The sequence below is a fragment of the Mytilus trossulus genome, unplaced genomic scaffold (assembly GCF_036588685.1).
Source record: "Mytilus trossulus isolate FHL-02 unplaced genomic scaffold, PNRI_Mtr1.1.1.hap1 h1tg000024l__unscaffolded, whole genome shotgun sequence".
In the NCBI taxonomy this organism is placed as follows: Eukaryota; Metazoa; Mollusca; class Bivalvia; order Mytilida; family Mytilidae; genus Mytilus; species Mytilus trossulus.
Window position 1 is genome coordinate 5,024,715 of NW_026963290.1, and position 26,768 is coordinate 5,051,482.

A 26,768-nucleotide genomic window follows, 5' to 3' on the forward strand; every position below is an offset into this window, starting at 1 on the left:
AACAAGATTTAAAAGTGTATTTATCGACTGTCTTAGATCAACTTTATTTTTCTATATGGCTCTTCTTCGATTTGAAGCAAATTATGAAACTAATTTTTATTATACGTTACAGCTTGTTTGGGCCAAAACTTCTCTATTAGGATGTGGAATAAGAAAATGTAATAAAGTGATTGGAACCGTAATGTCAAACGCATACCTTGTAGTATGTAACTATTCTCCAGCGTAAGTACATATGTACTAAGTTATTACGTAATGTCGCCAACAAACTCTTATACCGGTACTAATTTTCATGGATTGCATGGTCAGGAAAAAACTTAAACATTAGAATTTAATCTAATTACTATGTATTTGCATTGCAAATTTTTAACGACCTAAAATTGCTGAACCGGTTTACAAGGTAAAACATTGCAGAAGTACATGTCACACTACCATGACGCATTATTCCAATTATCTTACTTCTAAATACTGTGTGCTCAGATGAAAAACGGCAAATACTCTTTTTAAAACGTATAGGTTTGATCCGGCCAAGGTTCGAACCACAACACAAATCACTCGAGTTGACATGCTATAATCAATTACATGCAGAATATACTATTTCACATACACTATAACAATATATCATTTTATCAGACCACGGTTTGCGGAAGTAGTCAAGAAGACAATATTATGTTTTTCAGGGGTTGACAGGATACACGTGATCGTTGTTAGTTTCAACTTTAATATTATTATGCAAGCAGATGTAATAAACAATGATTTCTTACATTTTTTTTTTTGGTTTACACTTTATATAGGGCTTTATTTATGATCTTATTCCAGAGTGCACAATTCTTATTCTACATATTTCACCTTTATCAAAATTAGGAAATATGTTTGGTCGTCCCATTTTGTTGGTTGTAGGGATGTTTAGATTAAGTATGTATATTATTTTGTGTTGTCTGCGAGAAACAAATATTTTTTCTGATCTAGTAACTAAATACAAAACCAATATAGATAATGTTAACATATATATTTTATTGAACTGTGTAAATTAATCGGAATGCGAATGACAACATGCACCTACAATTCTTTTGTGTCTTTCCCGTTTCGGTAACACATGACATTTGCGCGGGAACTTCTTACATAAACATCGTTTTTGGATTATTGAAACATTTTGGAGGTAATGTGATATTATTTATTATTCAATAGTACATGATTTTACGTCAGGTTTGTACAGATTAAGTCTCTGGTCAGTGGCGGATCTAGGGGAGGGTGGATTCCAGAGGTTGAACCTCCCTTTTTTGTTGATAAATTGTAACAATAAAGTGTACAACACCAAATGTACGTGGCATATTTTTGTTCGAAATGATTTTATTTCTATTGAGGCCGGGGGTGAAGAGCATGAACTTTTTGTAAACAGCTCTTTAACAAATCAAATCTTCAATATCTATAAGCGGAGTTTTATCCTAGGAAAAAAGTGTTGATTTCAATTTAGCATATTGACCAACAAAACACCATTATAACTTTACTATTTATTTTGTCATTGCTATGAACTAGCATTTTTCAAAATAACTTTTTCGTTTATCAATATGAGTAAGAAAAATTGTCTCAGAAAAAAAGTCAATGTTTATAAAAGAAAATATATTGAGTTAATCACGATAAATTCAAATTGATTTACGCTAATCTTTAAATGCAATTTCAAATTGAAAACTTGAAAGAAAATAAAATAAATAAAAAATATTTTCTCTTTCAGTGGAAACATCATGAAAAACAAGATTCTCAATAAACCTTATACAAAGGGTAAACCTTGTTCCAAATGTCCTGGTTATTGCACTTCGGAATCACTTTGCAGTAAGTCATCAATAAAATATATTTTTTATACCAGAATATACTATTTGAAATACCGTAACAGCTGGAATGGGGGTAAAATAGGGGGGAGTATTGCGTAAAGTCTAATTTTCGTTTATGCTGAATTCATGCGTATATGTTAAAAAGGAAAAAAGATAATAAATCTTCATTTTGATATCTAAGAAACCGACATACATCGGTTGTTTAGTCTTAGATGCATGATTTTTTTATTAGTTGTTAATGACTTTGAACTAGCTTTCAGATAACTGCGAGTACTCTCAGATCTTTTCCTAATGTCTTTCTGTTGTCGGGATGTGCAAGTACCCGGCCACGTCCACTTGTATTTTTGTCCATCTGATGAGTTAAATAAAATTGAGAAAGGAAATGGGGAATGTGTCAAAGCGACAACAACCCGACCATAGAGCAGACAACAGCCGAAGGCCACCAATGGGTCTTCAATGTAGCGAGAATTCCCGCACCCGTAGGTGTCCTTCAACTGGCCCCTAAAAATATGTATACTAGTACAGTGATAATGGACGTCATACTAAACTCCGAATTATACACAAGAAACTAAAATCAAAAATCATACAAGACTAACAAAGGCCAGAGGCTCCTGACTTGGGACAGGCGCAAAATTGCCTTTTTCAACTGATTTTTATAGTTCGTTCTTATGATGTACTGTTATACCACTGTCCCAGGTTAGGGGATGGGTTGGGATCCCGCTAACATGTTTAATACCCCGCCACATTATTTATGTATGTGCCTTTCCCAAGTCAGGAGCCTGTAATTCAATGGTTGTCGTTTGTTTATGTGTTACATATTTGTTTTTCGTTCATTTTTTTATACAAATAAGGCCGTTAGTTTTCTCGTTTAAATTGTTTTACATTGTCGTATCGGGGCCTTTTATAGCTGACTATGAGGTATGGGCTTTGCTCATTGTTGAAGGCCGTACGATGACCTATAGTTGTTAATTGCTGTGTCATTTTGGTCTCTTGTGGTTAGTTGTCTCATTGGCAATCATACCACATCTTCTTTATATATATATATACATGTATAATTTAGAATGATTACTCACAAAGTAGTTTAACAAAAAGAATATTTATATTGTATTAACCTTTTGCGTATGTAGTTACAGTAACACAAGTAGTAAGAGAATCACAGCCTTCTACTCATCGGTTTGGAAGGGGCTGATTTTTCTAAATATGGTCTTACTTTAGCCTCCATATCATTTTTAAGAATACTTATAAAAGATATACTTGAAGTGCTTTTGCGTAAGTGTATCTATCATATGTCGAAATCTATCTATCATATGAAGAGTGCATTCATTTTATTTTATCATGTGCACGGCATAAGGTTTGACAGCTAAGTACTGTTTGTTGTGAACGAATCTAGAAATAAATCGGTATAAAATCGAAATTGTTAAATGAACTACATGCCGGACGATCTTGTAGAATTATCCCGCAGGATCAGGAATAATATAGATATATAACTCTAATATTGACAAATAATTTTGTATTTCAAATAATAAAGTTACTATAATTTAATACTTCTTTCTAGGAAAGATTCCAACAAAAAGGACACTATATGATCTTCTGTCAGGAATTACAGATACAGAAAGTGACTGGAATGAAGAAAAAGAAGAGGATTTAGAAGATCAACGTAAAGACAGACGGAATAAAGAAAAAGAAGAGGATTTAGAAGATCAACGTAAAGAGAGACGAAATGAAGAAAAAGAAGAGGATGAAGAAGATCAACGTAAAGAGAGACGAAATGAAGAAAAAGAAGAGGAGTTAGGAGATCAACGTAAAGAGAGACGAAATGAAGAAAAAGAAGAGGATTTAGGAGAGCAATACAAAGACTAACTTTATTTTGATTTGTTTTTAAATTTTCAATATTTTTTTTAGGTATCCATAATTTTGAAAGTGAAACATTACTATGCAATTTTTATATTTATATTATATTTAATTATATATGTTTATAAAAAAAAAATAAGATGTGTTTATAATTTCTACATAGGCCTAGAAACTGACAAAAAAACGGATATTTAGTTTAAGAAAAATTGTTGCACAAAGAAAAAAAGAAAAAAATAGATATAGGAAGATGTGGTATGAGTGCCAATGAGACAACTCTCCGTCAAAGTAACAATTTATAAAAGTAAACCATTGTATGTCAAGTTACGGCCTTCAAAACCATAAGGTTTTTGTATCTCTCACACACAAAATAATTGATCTGAAAGTTTTTGACCTGAAATCAATAAACCATCCAAGCTTAACGCATTGGTCAAACAGAAAGAAAAATCGAATGCGCATAAGTATGAACGATCTGGAAGTAAGTGTATTCAATTCAAAATTCGTGACGCCGTTATAAGGGAGCGAAACTACTGATCAGATAGTATTTAGAATGTAACAGAATGATGCATCTCCTGCGGTGCATTTTTTACCCATTATTTGAATCAAACGTCATGAGATACGATACCTTGTAAATGAATATAGATTTGCGCGCTTTGGTGGGATCATTGAAGCCTATTAAATTGAGTGAACTGCCTCCAAATATTGAAATGTTGTGGGTTCAATCCTTTTCTTTAGCCGGATGAAATCAAATAAATGTACCTAAAAGAACTTGTGTTTTCACCTACTCCGCTTAGCACGCATCATTTAAATGAAGAAGCAAAAATAATGGCCGGCTTGTTCTTAGCAAAAAATGTCTAGATGGGTTGATTTGTCTTTCTACAAATTTGAGATCATTTGACTAAGAATATACATTTGGAATATTGTATGAATGACTGCATGAAGAAATAACAAAAAAACGTGTTATTTTAAAGGGTGCACTGTGGCACCGTTAAAGTCCACAACACCGCTAAAGTCCACAACAAATTGCCGCTAAAGTCTACAAACTTTCCGCTAAAGTCCACAAAATGACCTCCGCTAGAGTCCACAAGAAAACACCGTTAAAGTCCACAATAACAAGTTCCGCTAAAGTCCACAATAACAAGTTCCGCTAAAGTCCATAATAACAAGTTCCGCTAAAGTCCACAAAAAACACCGTTAAAGTCCAAACATTTTTTTTTTTATGTTATTTCAAATAGGCAGAGAAAAAACATTATAGTCATTCCTTATAATATTTAATTATCAATTCCATACAAAACCAAAGCAAATCATGAAAAACTTTGATGACTTCACGGTCGAACGAATAAATTATGTTTATGAGCTGATAGACAAAACACTGTCAGCCAATCAGAAGACAAGTTACGTACAAAATTAAATTATTATAAATTTTATAAAATAAAAAGGATTCTGTAAAGAAGACGAGCAATTGTAATGCTTTCTCCGATGACTCATAATTGAAGCCATAAAAGTGACAAAATTTACTTTTTAATCAAATGGTATCATAGTTATATATTTTTTAATTTTCTGTATAAATTTAGTATCTACTGGTTTGTGTGGCTGGCATTTTTATATCACACCTGACCAATTATGAATTTAATTATTTCATGCTTCATTTTACGATATTTTCCTGTAAAAGGTGTGAAAATTATATGAAGTTAAAGTAAATAATACAGATCTTGCTTTCTTACTATTTTTATGAAGTTTTGATTTTTTTGTTGATTCATTTGTTTATTCCAAATCTTATTTAAAACATATTCTTCAGTAAGTGGTTTGGACATCATTCTCTAATATATTAATAATAAAAGACAATTAGATTTCCAATTCAACACAATGAAATCAACATGAAAAAAACCAAAAAGGGTTGCAAAAGATATTCAAACTCATTAAGTGAACACTAATTGACCATGTTATTTCAAAAGACTTAAAGGTCGAAAAGACAAACAGTACATAAAAGACAAGGCAATACGAACTCCACGTTAAACCGGGGATGAGGTCAGGTGCTCTAGAAAGGTAAGCATATCTTGTTCAACATGTGGCATCTATCGTGTTGCGCATGTAATTAATATATACCATAACTGATTACAAAGTCATTATCATGGGTCTTGACACGAAATATGTTTAATCCTTAAAATCAAAACGCCAGTAAAATATTACTTCAATGTAACACTATAATATATTTCATACTCCGCAACATTTGTCAATTCCGGAACTCATGTCGAAAATATCAATGAAGTACATGTGACAGTTTTACTTATTATGTCTGTTTGTTTTCGTTCACACATGTCAATATAAAGGTATGCATGCTAGTGAGAGGTTTAGCTAGCTATAAAACAAGTTTTTAATCCACCATTTTCTACATAGGAAAATGCCTGTACCAAGTCAGGAATATGACAGTTTTTATCCATTCGTTTGATGTATTTGAGCTTTTGATCTGCTATTTAAATACGGACTTTCCGTTTCCAATTTTCCTCGGTGTTATTTTTGTTGTTTGACTGTATGTATCATACTATGTAATGTGACACACATGCTTCCTATTTTTCATGTCGAAGCCTTTTAAAGTCGACTATACTGTATACAATTTTTTATTGTTGTGATTATCTTATTGTTGAAGGCCGTATGATTGCCCATATTTGTTTACATCCACGTAATTTGAATTTTGGGGGATTGTTGGCTCTTTGGCAATCCTTCCACATCTCCATGTTTTGATATTAAAAGATAGGCTTCACAAAACGTGGGGAAAAAACCATTTTTAATCTAAAACGTTTATTCTGATCAAAATAGTTCTTAAAAGACTGCATAAAAAATATGAAGAAGTTTCAGTCTTTCCGTAAATTTTTCAGACTTTCCATTGCGTTAGTTTCAGTACTGTACAGACTTTTCGTTTACAGTCAATTGCAATCTGTCTATGCTCAGACTGTTCAGTACTTGTTATTAACCTATACACATCAACAACAAACTGAATTGTCTAAAAACAAAATAACTGAACATTAATGAGTTTCTTGCAAGCAAATTGTCTGAACCATACTGAATTTACCACAGTCGGAAAGTCTGACAATTGACCGAAAGAAGGAACATGACTTAACAATCTATCGTGTAGATCTTATTACGGAAATGTAGAAATATGTTATTTCAGCATCTGCTGCAGATAAGACCAAATCGTAAACTGTATTACACAACAGAGAGAAAGCAAATAGAGAATATGTGATATTGATGACGTTTGGATATCCATTTGGTGTAAGCTATGCGGATGCTTTGAGTCACAATCGTTTCAAGATCTTTATAAAGGATAATTGAACGATTGTCACAGAATAGAATATCAATAGACGCAGAATAGACTATCTACTGTTGCAGAGTAGACTATCAATGGTCGCAGAATAGACCACCGCACATTTCGTCTTCAAAAACCTCATCAGTGATGATCAAACCAAATAAGTTAAAACGACCAAAAAAAAGGACAAATAAAGTTGACGTACCGTGCGTGACCTATAGTTGTTAATTTCTGATCATTTGGTCTCTTGTGAAGAGTTGTCTCATTGGCAACAAAACCGTATCTTCTTTTTTATATTGAAGAGCAAGAAGAACCCAAAAGTCTGAAAGGTTTTTCAAAATACAGCTAAAGTAATCTATCTCTATTCCTCGGGAAGAAAATCCTTAGTATTTCGAAAGTTTTTAAGTTTTGTTTATTTTATTACTTGTAACACCGCAATTCTGACATGTTTTAAGAATTGTAAATAAAAAAAAAGAAGATGTGGTATGATTGCCAATGAGACAACTCTCCACAAGAGACCAAAATGAAACAGAAATTAACAACTGTAGGTCACCGTACGGCCTTCAACAATGAGCAGGTGGTTAAATTTGATCTGTTATATGACCAAATTTGATGTAATAAATGTTTCAGGTAATCTCATAAAAAACAATGTAACATTCTTCAGAAGTATACGTTTTGCCACAATAACTATATTCACGGTATATTCTGTAATATTTTATCGGAAGTTGTGGCATGTCTCAGACGGTATTCTGAACTACAGATTCCGCCATTTTCATTATTCATTTTCATGCAAAATTTTGGCAACACTAGTCTACTTCAGTTCAAATCTCATAAATCGATTACGTATGATAACTTTAGAAAATACATATCCAGGCAACACACACAAACTGTCGGAATCACATGAACCCTAAAAGTAGTTGGGTCGATTTGATAAGCATGATTTGGCTTTTCGTTTCAAAATATTCAATCCATTTTCAAGATCTCAAATACAAATCTAAAAGATATTCTCAATTGATATATTATTTATTAAATAAAATAATATATCTATTTAATGATATTAGGAAAGAAAATTAATTAATTCAATATTAAAAGAGATATCTTTTTTTAGGTTTTCAGATGTCTTATTTAGTTTAAACGATATCTTGTAAATATTTCAAAAAATGTCTTCTAAACGTTATCAGATCTCTTTAACATTCATTTCATTTGAAGATATCTTCAACTAAATAAGAAATGTTATAAACCCAAAAAATATCTGACGAGCTAATAGAAATATCTTATAAACTAAATAAGATGTCTGATAAATCAATAAAACGAAATTTCATAGAAAAACAAAAAATATGGGGTATCTATCAATGAAACAAAATAAGTACATGCAAAAAAATATTACTCAAAAAGCAAAAGAACAGCGCTTTAATTGCATGTATATCTTATGATATCTTAAGACAGTGCTGGAGATTACTATTTCAGGAGCAGATATCATGCTAACTGTTTATTAAAACTGAACGACAAGGCCATTGGACAGAATTCGAGACACAGAAAGAAAGTCAAGAACCTGGAATAGGGCTTGCCAAAATGAAGAACACAGTGACTGCTCACAGTCTGGAACAGATAATTTTTCATGATTTGAAAGTGCTGATATCGGTAAATTGTACAGTAAACGTTCTTAGTAAATATGAGTTGTCATGGAAGGAATAATTAATACAACACTTTTGAAAAATTTAATACTAGCTGCCATAGGTAATATGCAAGCATACATGAAAGGTTGCGTCTTTCTCCGGATTTTCGACGAATATGTTGGTAAATTCTGAAATAGGCCATGTCTTATAGTCGTGATGGTGAAGGCCGCTCCATAGTCAAAGTAACTAGAATAGTTTGAAGAGCTATGCTTGCTACTATAAAAAGGCAGGGACATTCAATGTGACATTCAAATTGAATCAGTTCCATAATATTTGAGACATCTTACTCTCTATCGGAGAACTTATAAGTTGCAGTTGTATCCTTTCGACGACGAGCATCACAATTGAACTATTATTGCCGAGAAATGATTAGTGTTGTCTGTCACTCAAGGATATTACAGGACTGTGTCTCGGTGTTTTGCCATTCTGTATCATTCTTACTAAGGAAACTTATGTCTGTTGAACTGATTTGTGTTAACAGCTGTTATTGAGTGTCCCGGTAAAGCTATTATTAGTATCTAGCATACATATTTTGCCTGCTATGACTATGGTGATGCCTTCATTTTACCCTTTTATTATGAGGTCTGTTTCAGAGGTTCACGAATACCTTCGTTGAAAATCCAGAGAACTAATTTACCTTGCTTGTAGGCATGCAGATATCCCATGGCAGCTACATTTCAATTTTGTAAGATGCATTGTATCAGTTCGTCCTTCCATGATAACTGCAAAGTGTTCAAGGCGTTCACTGTAGAATTTAGCGTGATCTGCAAGCTTGGAGATTGGTACAATATCTCTTCCAGACCGTGTGCCGTAAATGTGTTTTATTATTTTGGAAACACAACTCCAAGTATAAAAGATTCCTGGCTTTCTTTCTGTGTCTACCTATTTGCTATGTTGTCAAGTTTTATCAATCATCAAGCAGGATACTAGTGATTTGAATCTTCAGCACTTACTTTGGCTAAGATAATATGTCTTGCAGTACAGGTGCACAGTCATGCCTTATTTTTGCCGATTTGAAAATGTTGATGTATCATAGAGATCTTCAGATACATCACCACAGAAAAAAATACATTGCTATCATTGTTTTTGTGTTGATTCAGTACCACTTTACAGCTAGTGTCTGGTTTCACATTGTTTTCTTTCAATTGACAACTTATCTTCAATATCAGATGTATGTTTTCACATTAACTGATGAAATATTTTGAGGTCTGAAAATTTTTTTGACAGGATTTGTGCCATATTGCCTTGTGATTCTGGAATGCTTCTGCAGTTTCATAGACTTCATTCATCTGTTTCAAAATGAGCGAAAGGAAAACCAATTCATGACCCAACATCTTCGTTACTTGCATCAAATGTCTGTGTCTGTTCTGTTGGCATTGCAAACCCTCACATGTCCTTTCTTGCCGTTTCACACATTCTATTCGTTTTGATCCTTTCCAACAACAACTTTCGTTCATACATTATATCATATATACGTAATTTCTGTTTTAAAAAATTACTTCGGCAAACTTGTAAGTAAAAGTAATTCTGATATTGATATCTTTATTTCGTAAACATATGCACGCCTTATCTGACCACTTGGGGAATATCGAATATAAATTAACAAAAAAGTATGAATGCAAACAGTGAATTAATAGAAATAGCGAATAATGATATATTGGAAATTCATGTTTGTTAAATGGCCATCATTCAAGACGGCTTCCAAACAATCAATATATGAAGTCCTCAGATGACAGTCCTTGTCATCTGTGATGCATGTACCATATGACTATATAATACCTTCCTGCAGCAATCGTTTAACTAATTAGTCAAAGTGAACACGGTTACCAAGGAACTGCAAATGTGTAAAGGCAGTATTAAGTTGTTCTGCTCTGTGTACATTTTGAGAAAAAAAATTGAAAACAACATGTTTAATAATTTCTTGCGTCCGAAGCGCTTTTCTTGACATTGAGATAGAATATGATAGACAGATTGTGGTTTGACAAAACATGTACATTTCATTTATTGTGATATATTTTTAGCGTCAATTGAGATCATTTGAGCAGTTGATGTTCATATAACATTAATTGTATATGAAACTCAATATGTTTGCAATCAAGGTTTTTGAAAGTTGTTTCATATAAACACTACGCATTGTACTTTTTCAACAAATTTTGCAGACAAAGAAAGTTAATAATTATCATAATTATTCACACATGTGTTACAGAACATTCAAACATTCTATTGATTACATGTAAATATTTCCAGTTGTACAACATTACAAAATTCAAAAAATTCAATTGACATTTCAAAAAACTTTATAGGTACAATGTACCACCTTCACCAATATCAACAAAACAAATTATCCTAAAATCAGCAAACTTTTATAAATGACAGGTATACAAATATTGTTTTGCTTTAGTATTACTTGTAAAATAAATTTCTCCGGTTATCCTATGTTGAACAAGCGGAAGTATGAATATTGCTTTTAGCGTAATAGATCATTTTAATATCCTTTTCGTGGTCCACGTTTTAACTATGTCGATTACTTTTAAGCATTAAAGACCATGATTAAAATTTTAACAACTCAAGTTTCACGTGTTGGGTGTGAACTTTTGGATAAAAACAATAAAAGTACATTGTCGGAAAATATAAAGTTATTTGTACCCGCTACAAAACAGAAGAAAAACTCGAGAGGGGGAGGGGATAGGCTCGCTTTATGTCCTGTTTATATAGCTCAAACAATTAAATTTGTATATTTTTGTCAATGTACATATAATGCTTTTTTTTTTTTTATCGAATAATGACTACCTATTTGGGCTTAAAAAATTTCTAGATTTTTCAAGATGGCCACCTTTCAATATGGGTAAAATTTAAAAAATGTTGTTCAACCAGACAATTGGAATCAGCATTGTTATTCTATTTACTAGGTTTCATATCAATATCTTCTCTAATATCATTTTCATGTTAATTTTTTTTTTATAAATTTGTAGAGATCAAACGGCCGCCATTTTAAAATGGCCGCCTCTCCCGCCATTTTCGACTTTCAGAGTGGGTCCATAGCTTAAAATGTTGTCCATGTCATATACTGTTACTATGCCAAATTTCATGCTTTTACCACAATCTGAGCAATTTTGTCAAAAATCTGCACAAATCGACTGGACTATTATTAAAGTTTGTACAAATAAACTTTCAAAACATGATCGAATAAATTTCTGAATTTATGTTCAACCTTTCTTCCTCTTGTATGCTGGAGTTTTTTCGTTTTTAATTTCAGATAATAGTTGACCATGCTGAAATTAAACAATTTGTCTAATTTGATGATTTGACGATTTAATCACATAATTATACATTTAATATTATAAAATTTATAGTCAATACTTGCTTTCTTAGATAGTAATTTGCAATATGTTACACTGAAATATTTTAATTTTTATAATATAGTCTTACGTAGCTTAAAATTTAAATTTGTACGAAATGCTCTTTCTCTGGGAAAAAATTATAAAAAATCTGTCTTGTTTAACCACTGAAACTGCAGTAAACATGTGTTACATCCTAGGACCACGCAAACACTAGCGTGATATAAAACACATACCAATCCTCACAAGGTGTTATTTCATTTACGAAATCTTTCTTCAAGTGTACAGTTGTGTGCTCAGATATCACCAGTTGTGGACGTCTTGTCAAATATTCAACATGTAAGTTAAATTATACATTTACATATCATATCATTTTGATTTATCTTTTACAGTACCTATAATCATTCTCTGCTTCATGGCACAGCTGACGACACTTTTGAACTGTCTTGTTATCTTAACTCATACTGGTATTTTTCTCCTTTTCAAATCTTCATAAATTAATAATTAAATGATCTATCCATAACTTTAATTCTGCGTAGTACTACGTGCTTCTTATTTATTGACGGCTAAGTATTTTGTTTTTAGATTGTTCTATTAAGGGCACCCTCTTACCCCGATTTTTATGGTTCGACAATATCATATTTACCTGTTTATTTCCACAGATAAACAAACTATCATTCCTGACTATGTTTGTGTGTCTGTTTTAGTTCTGCTGATGATATAGTTGAGCCTTTGTTTTTGTCAGATTTTATTGATATTCCCTTTTTTGGAATCTACATTGGAGTCTGGTGTTGTTGTTAATACTTTTTATAAAGTTTTATTTAGGTTAACCAGTTTATTGCATACTAATTTTTAAATTTGCCACACAGCAACAAAGATCCTTTATTTACAGGATTTGAACGCCTTTGTTTTTCTCACTGAATATTCACATATATATTTTATTCATCCGCAACATTAATTTCCCTTGCTCTTTTTTTTACCTTCAAATGAAAGTAACACTATATAAATTTAGTATGTCCAGAGTGCTATCCTGGATTTACCTTCGTCGGCAACGTTCAAATCTGAACATTTTAAAGCCAGGGACGTAGAAACTTTAGGAGCTAATACTAAAAACTAAATAGAACATAAAACGATTATCTTAACTAATTATTTAACCTTATTAGGTTATTGGATTCAGTTTATTTCTTGTATTTATAGCCCGAAGTTAACAATCTCATGTATAACTTGTAGTGTTTTTTCAACAAGTAGCCAGTTTGTCTAAATGGCTTATATGATTTCTTGCATTCAATATATTCCTTATGGTTTAAACTGAGGGCATTCGTTCATGCATATCTATATATAAACAATTTAACTTGAAATATGCTTCGTGAATTTCATATACGACTTAATAATTCTGTAATTTGTTTTGTAATCTTAAATTTATAGTATATACTTTATTAAAAGGATTGTTTTAAAATACTTCTTTAATTCGATTACTTTATTACCAAAATTTCATATTAATTAACGTTGAGTTACCTTGCATTTTGCAACAATATCTAATAAATAAATTTGGTGTTTTAACTGTATTCTGATTGGTTAACATTATTAGTTTTAATTTCAATGTTGTCAATTTTGATAGGGACACGCCCACTCTGACATTGTGTATTCATCCGCCAACATGTGTGTATGGTTGTTATTGTTAATAAAAAGTTCTTTGAGCCTTATTTTTGATAGAAATTTATTTATAATGAATGGCAATAATTTATTTTGATTTTATTGAATTCGCGGATTATTCAATGTGAAGAGTCAAAAATTAGTTTTATGGTTCAATAAAATCAGAATAAATAATAGCCATTCATTAAATAATTAAATGAACTTTTGACTTTACCGTTATTTTTTATCTAAAAAAGATCTGATATATATATATATATCTCACTTTCGAATTCGCATTTTTGTTAGAAATTTTGTCTTGTATTTGTTTTGTTTTGTTTCGTTTTGTCTTGTTTTTGATTTGATTTCTGGTGAGGATTTTTTTAAAGGGAGAAGAGGTTACATATAGTCCCAAAAGGGAGATGCTAAAAATAATTTAGTCCTTTTGCAAAATCAAAATGGTGAAAAACACGCTTCACTATGTGTCAGTCATAACCAAAAGTTTCCACAATGATTACCACTTGTTGGAAAGAAAAGAGATGTAAAACGTTGTGGAGAACGCTCAAACACCAAAAACCTTCCAAGCAAAACACTGCTAGAGAGATAGGAACCATAGTTATAGAACAGTTTCATAGTTTGATGAATTGTTTTAGAACATTCAATTTTCGAAGACGTAGATCAGCCGTTAATTCATGTATAAACTTTTCTTTTCTTTTTCTTTATTTCATTAATTTGTGTCATTGACTTCAATAAGATTTTCCGAAATTCTCGCATTATCATTACAAACATACTTTATAGTTTACCTACCGATACAGTTCTTTACAAAATTGTTGTGAAGTCCTTTCTCTGATCTGTAGATTTATATAAAGAGGATAAAAATATTGTCAGAAAAAATAGTGTACCCTGATAGAAATAAAGAACTTAAAATAATCAGGCAGTTATGTTTTTATCATGGGAATGTTAAGTGTTTTATTAGAATCTAACTTACTTTCGATCTTCGGCGGTTTCATCATGGCGGGTCATGCATATATAGGTTGAATTTCTGTAAATATTGACAATGCAATTTCCCATAGGAACTCCTTTTACGGCTAAAACTGTACCACTTTTACTATGAAGTTTTGAAAAAAATCTTATCCTAGAATTGAAAGTTCATATGCACTACAATTTTTTTCAAAGGTCTAAGTATAGGGCTGTGCAGCATATTTTCAAAGTTTATATGCCCTGAACTTTTCCGAGTTTAAACTAACACTAATTTTCTAATTTTCTAATTTTCTAAACTACCCCTACCTCGATTGAAGGGTTACCACAGCTTTCAATGTAAACAATATGCGCATGTATATTTATTGGTAACATTCCCAAGTTATGTCTCTATGAGATGTAACACAGAGAGCAAAACTGGGAACCAGTATGTAAACAAAATTAATTTTCTATGAATATTCTAAATCTCCCCAAAAGAGGCGTGGTTTGAGAAACAGCTGTATTTAAAAAGTGCAACGTATAGCAGGAGACGACGTGATTACCCTGGTGAAGCACCCGGTCTCGCTCCCTTCGGAGATTCGATTTACTCAGTTTTTGTTTGGTACCTTCATTTGTCTCTTCGTACTTGAATTGCAAAATTTGAGCAAATGTAAATTATGTCTCCTCTATCTACATGTAGCATATCATAGAAACAATTTTTCTACCGCTTTTATGCAATTTAACATCATTTCTAGATACATAGAGAGGAAACCTGGAATCATGATATTTACAGTTACAGTTATTGTGATCTTCAGCTTACTAGAACACGTGTTTGCCTTACCATGTATTGGACCACAAGAATCTACATGTGATTGCAGCGGAACAATAGTCATTTGTAGCTTCAAAAGTTTAACAGAAATACCTAGTGATGTACCTTTAAATACAACATCGTTGTAAGTATGGTTATAAACACTATTTTTTGTCGTTTAGTAACTTGTAAATTTACAGATCTAACATTGTTTGGTTGATGTTTAGACGAGTTGTATATACATAATGTACACAGCCATGTATCACCATCACTGCTGGTTAATAAATCTGTTGTAGAGTTGTCACTGGCTCAGACGTACTTATAAATATAATTATTTTCTGTGACTGTATCTTACATTAATTTGTAGGATCCTTTACTATAGATAATTAAGTTGATCTGTAAATATAACATCTCCATGCCTTATATATTATGTACTGTAGTACGACGCTAGATTAAAACTGACGTGGAAAGGTAACACCCGGCCACCCAAAGCTTCATTTTTATGAAGCCCAGGTGGTCGTGTGGTCTAGTGGGACGGCTACAGTGCAGGCGATTTGGGGTCACGATATCTCAGTAGCATGGGTTCGAATCCCGGCGAGGGAAGAACAAAAATTTTGCGAAAGCAAATTTACAGATCTAACATTGTTGGGTTGATGTTTAGACGAGTTGTATATACATAATGTACACAGCCATGTATCACCATCACTGCTGGTGATCCGATGGATAAATCTGTTGTAGAGTTGTCACTGGCTCAGACGTACTTATATAAATATATATATATATATATGAAGCCCAGGTGGTCGTGTGGTCTAGCGGGACGGCTGCAGTGCAGGCGATTTGGTGTCACGATATCTCAGTAGCATGGGTTCGAATCCCGGCGAGGGAAGAACAAAAAATTTGCGAAAGCAAATTTACAGATCTAACATTGTTGGGTTGATGTTAGACGAGTTGTATATACATTATGTACACAGCCATGCATCACCATCATTGCTGGTGATCCGATTGATAAATCTGTTGTAGAGTTGTCACTGACTCAGACGTACTTATAAATCAAAACAGTCCAAAAAGAATAATCAAATCAACCTCAAGTCAACTTTGCCTAAGTGTGTTGGAACCTTAGTTTTGTTTTAATGTTTTCTGAATTTATCAATTTAGAATTCAATTGCAAAAATATATTTTCAATCTTGTATAAGATGATTACACAATGTTGACTGCAGTACCCCTATTTTGACATTTTTACCTATTGTGTCTGTTTGTTTTGTTCAAGTATCGTTGTGAATACAATGGCATTTGATGCAACTGTCATACAAGTGAGAGGTTAACCTAGCTATAAAACCAGGTTAAATCCACCATTTTCTACATAAAAAAATGCGTGTAGGTGTCAGACCACCAATTACTCCCTTCAATTACGAACGTATGTAAAAGTAGCCCTACTTTGACACAAAATAGTGCTTTTGATGTCCTTGTTTACTTAAACTAACCAACAAATTTGCAGAAATGAAACTTTTTGTGAAAGAGAAATATATTTAGACCATTTTGAGCCAAAATTTACTTGTCTATGAGTTTACATTAAAAATTTAGGATTAATGCGCTCTACAGTATACTAATTTAAGATTTCCAGAAAACCAGGGGTTATTTTTGGAGTACCTCTGTTCGAAGGTCAGTTTTTTTCTTAGAAGGCTTTAAATTATTTTGAAAATTGGAATATAGAAAGCTGATACATGTACTGTACAATTCAGGATATACCTGGTTTCTATGAAGTTTAACTTAAGGTAAAATATTAAGAAAGCTGTGAAAATTGCAAAATTTGGTTGAACAGATAGGGATTTTTAATTGGTGGTCTGACATCTGTACCAAGTCAGGAATATGACAGTTGTTATCTATTCGTTTGATGCGTTTGAGCTTTTGATTTTGCCATTTGATAAGGGAATTCCTTTTAGAATTTCCCTCGGAGTTCAGTTTTTTTTTGTGATTTTACTTTTTCCCAGATTTAGATATTTTAGTATAACACCAGAAACTCTACACTAAACTTTACGACAAAAGGGATGATTTTTCTTTTCCTATTGTTAATTTGCCTTTTTGGACGGTGAAGTTCCTTTAGCATCATCTTACGGTGTTTTGGCATTGTACAAGGTCATGTTTTTTCTCTGACTGTTAATGACATCTTTACACTAAATCCACTGGATATTGGATGTGTACTGATTGATATTTTAGTCTTAGATATATGATTTGTTTTATCAATTGTTATTGGCTTTGAATAAGCTGTCAGTAACTGCGAGTACTATCAGATCTGTACGTTGTTGTTTTTTTTGTTTTTTGTAGGGATGAAGGGTTGATATATACCCTGCCACGTTCTGTCTGGGGTTTTTTTTGTTTGATGTTTTTCTTTGTATCGATCTGATGAGTTGAGCCCTTTTCAACTGATTTTTATAGTTTGTTCTTATGTTCATGTCTGTCGTAAATTGTTTTGTTATAAATAAGGCCGTTAGTTTTCTCAATTAAGTTGTTTCATATTTTTCATGTCGGGGCCTTTTATAGCCAACTATACGGTATGGGTTTTTCTCATTGTTGAAGTCCGTACGGTTGTCTATACTTCTTACATCCCCTTTATTTGAACTTTGGTTGATGTTTGTCTCATTGTCAATCATACCACATCTCCTTATTTTTATGTAGCATGTTAAAAATCCAGCTCAGCGAGTCGCTCTATTAGAAATTAAGGTTTATATTCATATTTCATTTACACCTTTTCGTCCTGAATATGCATTTAATTTACTGCTTGACGTTTAATAGTAATTCATCATCATCATTACTTTGACATACCATCCGGGAGTCAAGTCATTTGTCTGATACATATTTAAGCTTTAGAGAAAGAAGTTCTGTATTTCAGTATTCCTTTTATCAATGTTTTTATTGTTATATTCCATTATGTGTGGCTTCAACCAAATTAAACCTTTTCGGCATCGACACCGACAAATAATACCTATAGTTTACAGGTAAAATGAATGGGTTGTCATTAAAAATCATTCATGAAAAGTAGTACTTTTCGGAAGCCGATAAGGGCCATTAAAAAATTTTATTTATGTCGTAATTACGACATAGCATGTCGTTATTTCGACAAAACATGTCGTTATTACGACATCGCTATGTCGTAATTTCGACATAACATGTCGTTATAACGACATCGCTATGTCGTAATTTCGACATAACATGTCGTTATAACGACATCGCTATGTCGTAATTTCGACTTAACATGTCGTTATAACGACATCGTTATGTCGTAATTTCGACATAACATGTCGTTATAACGACATCGCTTTGTCGTAATTTCGACATAACATGTCGTTATAACGACATAGCTTTGTCGTATTAACGACATCGCTATACTAAAAGAATATGTATTATGATAGACAAGAGACTAAATGTACGGAAGCCGATAAGGGCCATTCAAAAAAATAAATTTATGTCGTAATTACGACATAGCATGTCGTAATTTCGACATAACATGTCGTTATAACGACATCGCTATGTCGTAATTTCGACATATCATGTCGTAATAACGACATAACTATGTCGTTTTAACGACATAGCTATGTCGTATTAACGACATCGCTATATATATAAGAAAATGTATTATGTTTTGCAAGAGACTAAATGACACAGAAATTAACAATTATAGGTCATCATAATAACCCCAATAATTAGAGAAGCCCCCGAATTGTCAGCTATAAAAGAGGGAGGACAGATACCAGAGGGAGAGTCCCCGAAATGCTGTGTGGCAGACAGTGTTATTATTTAATTATTAGCTCCCTTGGTAAAACTCCAAATTTCATATTTAATGTATTTTATTGTTAAATAATTTACATGAAGCTTATGAAGTATATATATGTTAATTGCATAACTTTTGCTATTTGAATTCATTGGTTAAAGATTTCTATTTATATTGTAAAGTTTGATATTTGCATTGTTGCAAAATCCTAGGCTACCTTCTTTGGATACCTTAAGTAAGAAATTTATATATTTTATAGATCTCATGTCTGATTGACAGATACCAAGTGTCAAAAAGCTGCAAAATTAAACCACGTTTCATTGATATTTATATTAAATGAATGAAACGTGAAACTGAATTTGTCCTATCAAGGCAAGCAATTCTTTCTATCTTCGAATATATAGCGCATATTATATGGCTTTAAGTAACAAGGGTAAATTGTATTATTGTTTGCTCTATTACTACTTTCTAACGTTGGGCACGATGTTCCTACAACCCCTAGGATTTAAAACAGAATCTTCGCAATTTCGTCCGCAAAACAAAAGACTTAATACCACGGAATGTTTTACTTCACGATTTGTCCTGCTATTCATGTTATAACTGTCGTGATGAAATTGATTCCTGTACTAGCGAAGCCGGAACATTTCGTCAATATAAACTTGTGCATGAAATAGAGGTAATTGAAAGACGAATCCCAAACAGCAACGAAAACCGTTTCATCGAATTAATAAAAACCCGGGATTATATTTGCCTTTTTCGCGGACGATCCAGGAGTAGATTACTATATTTTAAAATGTATATATTTGAAGATGACTTGGGAAATAATTCTCAAACTAAGGTTCAAGTAATTGAAGGGGTGTATTTCGAAAACATATGTGCCAGGGAAAATACAATTCTATTCAAATTTAACCAAGGGTAAACATGTTCGATTTCCTTGCAGAGTGTCAGATATATTTATATTGGGGTTGAATTAAGATATAGAAAGTTTGCAATGACAGATGATATCACAGTGGATGATATGCACCTTGAGAGTTAAACATCCTATCCTATGATAAAAAAATTATAGAAAATCGTATACATGTACTTTCGTTTTGTCTTTCCTTCCTACATTACTTGCGACAGTACTGCATTTTTAGTTGAAATAACTTAAAGGGCACATTATTAAATCGATTTCCACAACTCGAGGTAATTTTTAACAATAAAATACATTAAATATGAAATTTGGAGTTTTACCAAGGGAGCTAATAATTAAATAATAACACTGTCTGCCACACAGCATTTCGGGGACTCTCCCTCTGGTATCTGTCCTCCCTCTTTTATAGCTGACAATTCGGGGGCTTCTCTAATTATTGGGGTTATTATGATGACCTATAATTGTTAATTTCTGTGTCATTTAGTCTCTTGCAAAACATAATACATTTTCTTATATATATAGCGATGTCGTTATTACGACATGATATGTCGAAATTACGACATAGCGATGTCGTTGTAACGACATGTTATGTCGAAATTACGACATGCTATGTCGTAATTACGACATAAATTTATTTTTTTGAATGGCCCTTATCGGCTTCCGTATTACGGTACTTTTACACCTTCGAATTATCGTTTTACACTATTTTGACGAAAGAGCATTTTTCAAACAAATAGGAATTATATCTCTCTCTTTTGTATAACATTTTAATTGCATGTATTTATACGACATTTTACGTTGAATTTATTAAAACCTTCAAGTAAATTATGACTGCAATCAATTTACATCGTAATCTGCTTTTTTTCTTCATAAATTTTATGATTATGTGATTTTTTTAGATAAGCGAGTATTTCAACGCAGATTGTTCACATGCCAATTGCGATTAATTTGTTTTTGTAATGCTATTCATGAAATTTGCAGAAGGAACATTGTAACAGGACTGCCGTCCGGCCGCTAGAGTTTGTGTTTCTCAACCGATCTACACGTCACTTGTTGTATACATGCGTATTTTACAACTCATGATTCTTCAGTGATGCGTATGGTATCTATATCTCAACAGAGCTTGTTGCAATTGTCCCGAAAGACAACAAACCTTGCCCCTTTGTCATAGATTCATTTCCCTGTTCCCGAAAAGTGACCACCGTGTGTCTTGCAAGAAGCAAGAACTGATTACCCTTCCCCTTTTTCAGAACATAGCTTTTCTCTTTTTTATTTGTTCCATGCATAATGGTTTTAAAATTTCATCTCTGACCATACATAGGGGAGGTTTTAGATCCAAATATACAAGTAAAACGCTGCCGTAAGTTGTATGCGCCTGGAACAATTCCTGGACAAGCTGGTCATTGTAGTTGATAAGTTTTTGTCACAATAGAATTTTTAGTTTACAATTTGAAATTTGACATTATGCTTCGCTCTCATATTTATTTCTGTTTTATTCGACCAAAGATAGTAACTTTGTTTCCTTTCTTTTCCTTTTTAAGGTTTGGGAATGTTGGTCTTTAACCGAAATGAGGCCATGTGGTCACTCTGAATGTCTGTTTTATATGTTGTATATTTGTGGGCGCTATTTTACTTTAAGTTTGTTCTGGTCTTACAACATTAGGGCGAGGCAATTTATCAGCTTATTCCTCTCTCTGGTCAGCTACGGCATCTGGTTGCCGGGGAGCAGGTCCAGCGACGGTACAGTAAACCGGATAATTTAAAGATTGATAGTCGAAATTTAAATTGCATTGTCGCTGAATAGTTGAACATCAAATTGGTGAATAAAATAGAAACAAAGTAATGAGTACCATTGATGCATCCGTAGTTAAAATTAACAGACATTGTAGAAACATTTACCACCCTAGTCAACACACATAAAACATTGATTAATTAAACATCTAATACAAACATACAGGTTTGTTTTCATTTTTTTTTTTTTTTTCATTTTCCAACTAGACGTCTTATGGAAATGAAACTTTGAAGTCCTTCCTTTTCCTCATAGTCAATTCACAAATAAGTTCAATTTTGATAAGCAAATACTTTTAAAATAAACAAAATATGGTACGGTACACAACAATATCTTTTATACACGTGTTAGATAGTTGTCTCATTGGCAATCAAAATAATTGTATGCAATCAATAATATTTTTTTCAATTTTATTTTTAAGACGACCCTTCATATCTCACCTGTTAGTGTTCTATTAATTTTATTATTAATCTTCAGTTATGCATAGTTTGTTTGTTAAATCATTGTCCGGAAATAATTAAGTAAACACGCAAAGATGAACAGATATGACCAATCTTTTTTTTTCCGTACTGCTTGTTAATTTGGCCCCTAAAAAGGTAAAACGTTCATGTTAATAGAATATTCAGAAGTGTTTATATATATATGATTGCAGGATGAACGTACTAAGAGATAACCAGCCTTGAAACGTTTCACTCACGATTCCGCTCGTGATGTCTGTTTATCCCCAAAAATTATTATTGACTGACGCAGACATGAATCTTGGTGAGAATCTTTTGACTGATATTCAAGAATCCAGTGTTGTTCTTCCTGAAATCATGTTATCCTTTTTTTTAAATACTAAACATGCTAAAGTTTAATCAGTAATTTTCTTTTTAGAGACTTATCTAACAACAAGATATCGACTATAGCAGCAAATTCATTTGATGATCTTGTGTCATTGGAAGTACTGTAAGTTTTATTGTTGTGATACAGAATGATAGAAATTATAACTTGTCGAATTGTTGGGTCGACATTCTGAGTTTTACGGGTTTCACCATTCTCATTCCCAGCATGCTGAATGCAGTTCTTTTGGTCGAAGTTTGGTGCATTGAAATGAATCGCCTGGCAAGTTTACTTGTGGATATCTTTGCTTACATTCCAGCTCCTTTGTTCTACCAGGGGTGATCTGAGCCGGATCACTCTACCAGATATATTGGTGTGTCCTCATGGGATAACTATTACAGAGAATTGCAGGATTAATGTACACAGACCTTACCAGCTTTTAAACATTTTACTCACGATCCTTCGTCGTGATGTGTGTTTATTCCTCCAAAGGTCATTATCGACATACTGAACAAATAATCGTTGTGCAGACTAGTTGAAAGATATTACAGAAACACGTATTGTACTCCTAGTAGTCATATCATACTTTGTTTACCTGAAAATTAATTCATAATTTTACTTTTTAAAAGCTTAGAAAGGAACAAGATTTCGACTTTGCTTTGCCATCAAATATATTTGTTAATCTTGTGTCTTTGGAAACTATGTTAAAAAACTCATCAAAGATACCAGGCTTATAATTATGTACGCCAATCGTCTACAAAAGATTCATCAGTGACGCTCGAATGAAAAAATGAAAAGACCAAATTAAGTACAAGTTTGAAAATCATTGAAGATCAACAATTCCAAACGTGTTTACCAAATACAGCTAAGGTCATCTATTCCTGGTATATAATACGTTTAATTGTAAGGATAAAGAACCATTGAATTTGGATGGCAATTATTACTTCACGAATTCAGTGGTCGACATTATGAATTGCAAAGATAGCAACATTGTCATCTCAATGAATGTTTATTGCAATTATTTGGTCATATAAGTTGCAGTAGACTATGACTTAGTTAAGTAAAGTAAGTGAAGATGAGTTTCGCCTAATAGAGATTTCCAATAAAATGACTTTACTCGACCTAACCGACCTAACTCAACGTATGTCGTCCTATTGCATTGAAGCATGACGGAGGAGAGCATACACTGCATGCATGTTTTACTCTTTGAACACGCATTGTTGCTGGAATATGCCTTCAGTAAAATTCAACCCCAACTATTTTTGTTTACTCTTTAAATACTTTGTCATTAAACTTTGAATCATTTTATTGACATAAATACTATAATGGAACAAGTAAATTAGCAACTTGTAATCAAACACACCCATCATTTCTTGTCATTTCACTTGACCCATATTTTAGTTCTTCTCACATTATGAATTTTAAAAACTACCAAGACGACATTTAGCATACTAATATAAAAATAACGAATTCCGAAGCGAGAAGGTTGCCTCTTTATTGTTTTAAAAAGATTTAACGTTTAAAGTAAATTCCAACACACCCGAATGTAAAAGGTGTACTCGACTTTTAAAACAAAATAATATTTTTCTATAATTTAATTGAAGATAATTTGATGTGGGCAGAAATTCATATCAATGATATATTTTTCTCTTTTTTTAAGTACTTTCTCGTTTTTACCTATACCAAATTAAGGGGCGTGGCTTTTGTTTAAGTATATATAAACTTGCATCCGAGGATATAGGGGTAGTGGGCGTACTCCCCCTTTTCGATCGCTAAATAAGTTTTAAAATCTCATGTTTTCCACAATATCATTTTAGCGTATAATTGTCCAAATTCTTTTTTGCATCGCTTCGCTCGTCAGTCACCCTCTTTCATATATCTTGGATCCGGCCATAATCACGAACTGTATTGCACGAAAAAAAAACGTAAATGATTGTCGTTTGACTTTGATAAATACTTTAAAAAACAACAATGTCTGAAAATAAGGCATCTCGTATGTGATTTAAAAGTTTAAGACTACGAACTGAATTAGTCTTTTTTCCCGTGATTTAGTATATATAAAAAAAAAAAGATGTGGTATGACTGCCAATGAGACAACTACCCACAAAAGACCAAATTGACACAAACATTAACAACTATAGGTCACCACACGGCCTTCAACCATGAGCAAAGCCCATACCGCTCACTGAATACAGAAATATGATACTGACGTGTAATCTAATGGACACATGGGCACTATTTAAAATCTGCTATACAATTTTGACCACTAACGGTATCTTTTTATTCTTAATTTTTGATTTATACAAAAATCAAGGTGTGGTATGATTTTCAATGAGACAACTCTTCAAAAGAGAACAAATGACACAGAAATTTTAACAACTATAGTCCAACGAAGGGGTTTCAACAATGAGCAAAGCTTATACAGCATAGTCAGCTATAAGAGGCTCCAAAATGACGAATGTAAAACAACAAAAACTAACAGGCAAATTAATCTTAACAAAAAAAATCAACGAAAACACAACAACAAACGATAAGCACTGAATTAAAATGTTCTGACTTGGAACAGTCACATCCTTACTAGGACAATGGTGTAACAGTACGAAATCAATATTATAAACGGGATAATCATTCTTTATTTATTAGTTGTAGTTGTTTTAAAGATAGTGTTCAGCAGCTGTGGATACTATCATTTCGGTAAATGGAGCTTACTAATATTTGGAAGTAATAGAAATGGCTAGCTGTTTTTATGCTTCGTTTCAGTCTCACGAGTCAATCCCTTTCTATCTGTTTAATTGTGATCATGCTCATTTGATAAACATACTTCTATGATTGGCTATAACTTGGATATTTATAAAAACTATGTATCATAGATATGCATGCGTAAAATAAGTTCTCGACATAAACCGGCTGAAATATAAAACAAGAATTAAACCTCACGTTATATATATACTTACGACGAAGAAGCCTCAAGCTATATATAATACATGTACTTACGACGAAGATTATGCCTCAAGCTATAGCACTTATGATGATGATGATACTGATGTATGTCTTATATCCAGCGACAAATATTACATATATATTGAGGATGATGAAAATTAATTATAATGATAAATACATATACCTTTTTAAACATGCCCGACAATTAAGAGAAGCATTTTCATATGCTAGGTAACAAGAGAGCGTAACCACTATAAAGAAACACTTGTCTTTCTACGAGTAAACCAATACCTGCTCTTGCTCGTAAATGCATCATGCTTGTTGGAGAAGCCGAAAAATGCAGTCTTAAAGTCATTCGATCAGGGAGTCCAACATAATAATTGAATTTGTATTCGGGGCTAGCTTGCTACATGTACCAGTCAATTCCATATACAAGTATATACTTATGAATATAAAATGTGTTTTTTTCCAGTCGTGTAACACCTTCACTGGTGATCCTGTCATTGGATCTGTCGCATAGTTGTCACTTTTATATATATATACCTCCAAAGCGAGACAAAAGTTGAAAACTTATTTTTTTTTTGCTAACTCAATCAATATATTCGATAGCTTTAGAATCTACTTCTAATTGAATAAATACGAGTAAAAGAAAATTCCCGTAAAGACTGAAGTGACATTATAGTTGTCTCAAAAATGTAACAACTATGTAAATTGACATTCTCATCCACTTCTAATTAGAAATACTTGGGGACAGGATATTTTTTAGCAAATTACTATAATAAGTTGATAGTTTACTATCCACAGTGGTCAATGCAGGTTATCAGTCATCAATTGATAATCAAGCACACCTTCTAAATTACAATCTAACGAATTGGTGTACACATTTGTTTACACGCATTATTATCAACTACATTTTTCCTTTTATAACGTTCGTTGACTTTCATTTGAAAGAAAAGAATATGTCAACTGCTAAAATTTAAAGAAGTGCATGACCTGTAATATATTTTTTTTTAATATTCACTTCCCGTTGACGTACATTTTCCCTGTTGAATTTGTTTTTAGCAGATTGTAAATTGAGGAGATTAAAAGTATGATGCAATCCCAGTTTTCAACTTTAACTGAGACACGTTCTGATTAACATTTTGAGCTCAT

At 32.5% G+C, this 26,768-nt stretch overlaps 1 protein-coding gene across 1 annotated transcript; it reads left to right on the forward strand.

The window, feature by feature from the left end:
- The first annotated feature begins 44 nt into the window (after positions 1 to 44).
- LOC134699064 (protein lon-1-like) lies at positions 45 to 3,686 on the forward strand. The gene is made up of 3 exons (XM_063560750.1): positions 45 to 222; positions 1,730 to 1,827; positions 3,382 to 3,686. The coding sequence occupies exons 1-3, from the start codon at positions 56 to 58 to the stop codon at positions 3,684 to 3,686; spliced, it is 570 nt and encodes a 189-aa protein (XP_063416820.1). The 5' UTR covers positions 45 to 55.
- Positions 3,687 to 26,768: the final 23,082 nt, after the last annotated feature.

Excerpts from the sequence above, each read along its gene's own strand:
- LOC134699064 (XM_063560750.1), top strand. The coding sequence starts at position 56 with ATGGCTCTTCTTCGATTTGAAGCAAATTATGAAACTAATTTTTATTAT. Across the intron at positions 223-1,729 it reads GTATGTAACTATTCTCCAGC|TGGAAACATCATGAAAAACA; the intron begins GTAAGTACATAT and ends TTTCTCTTTCAG. Across the intron at positions 1,828-3,381 it reads CACTTCGGAATCACTTTGCA|GAAAGATTCCAACAAAAAGG; the intron begins GTAAGTCATCAA and ends ACTTCTTTCTAG.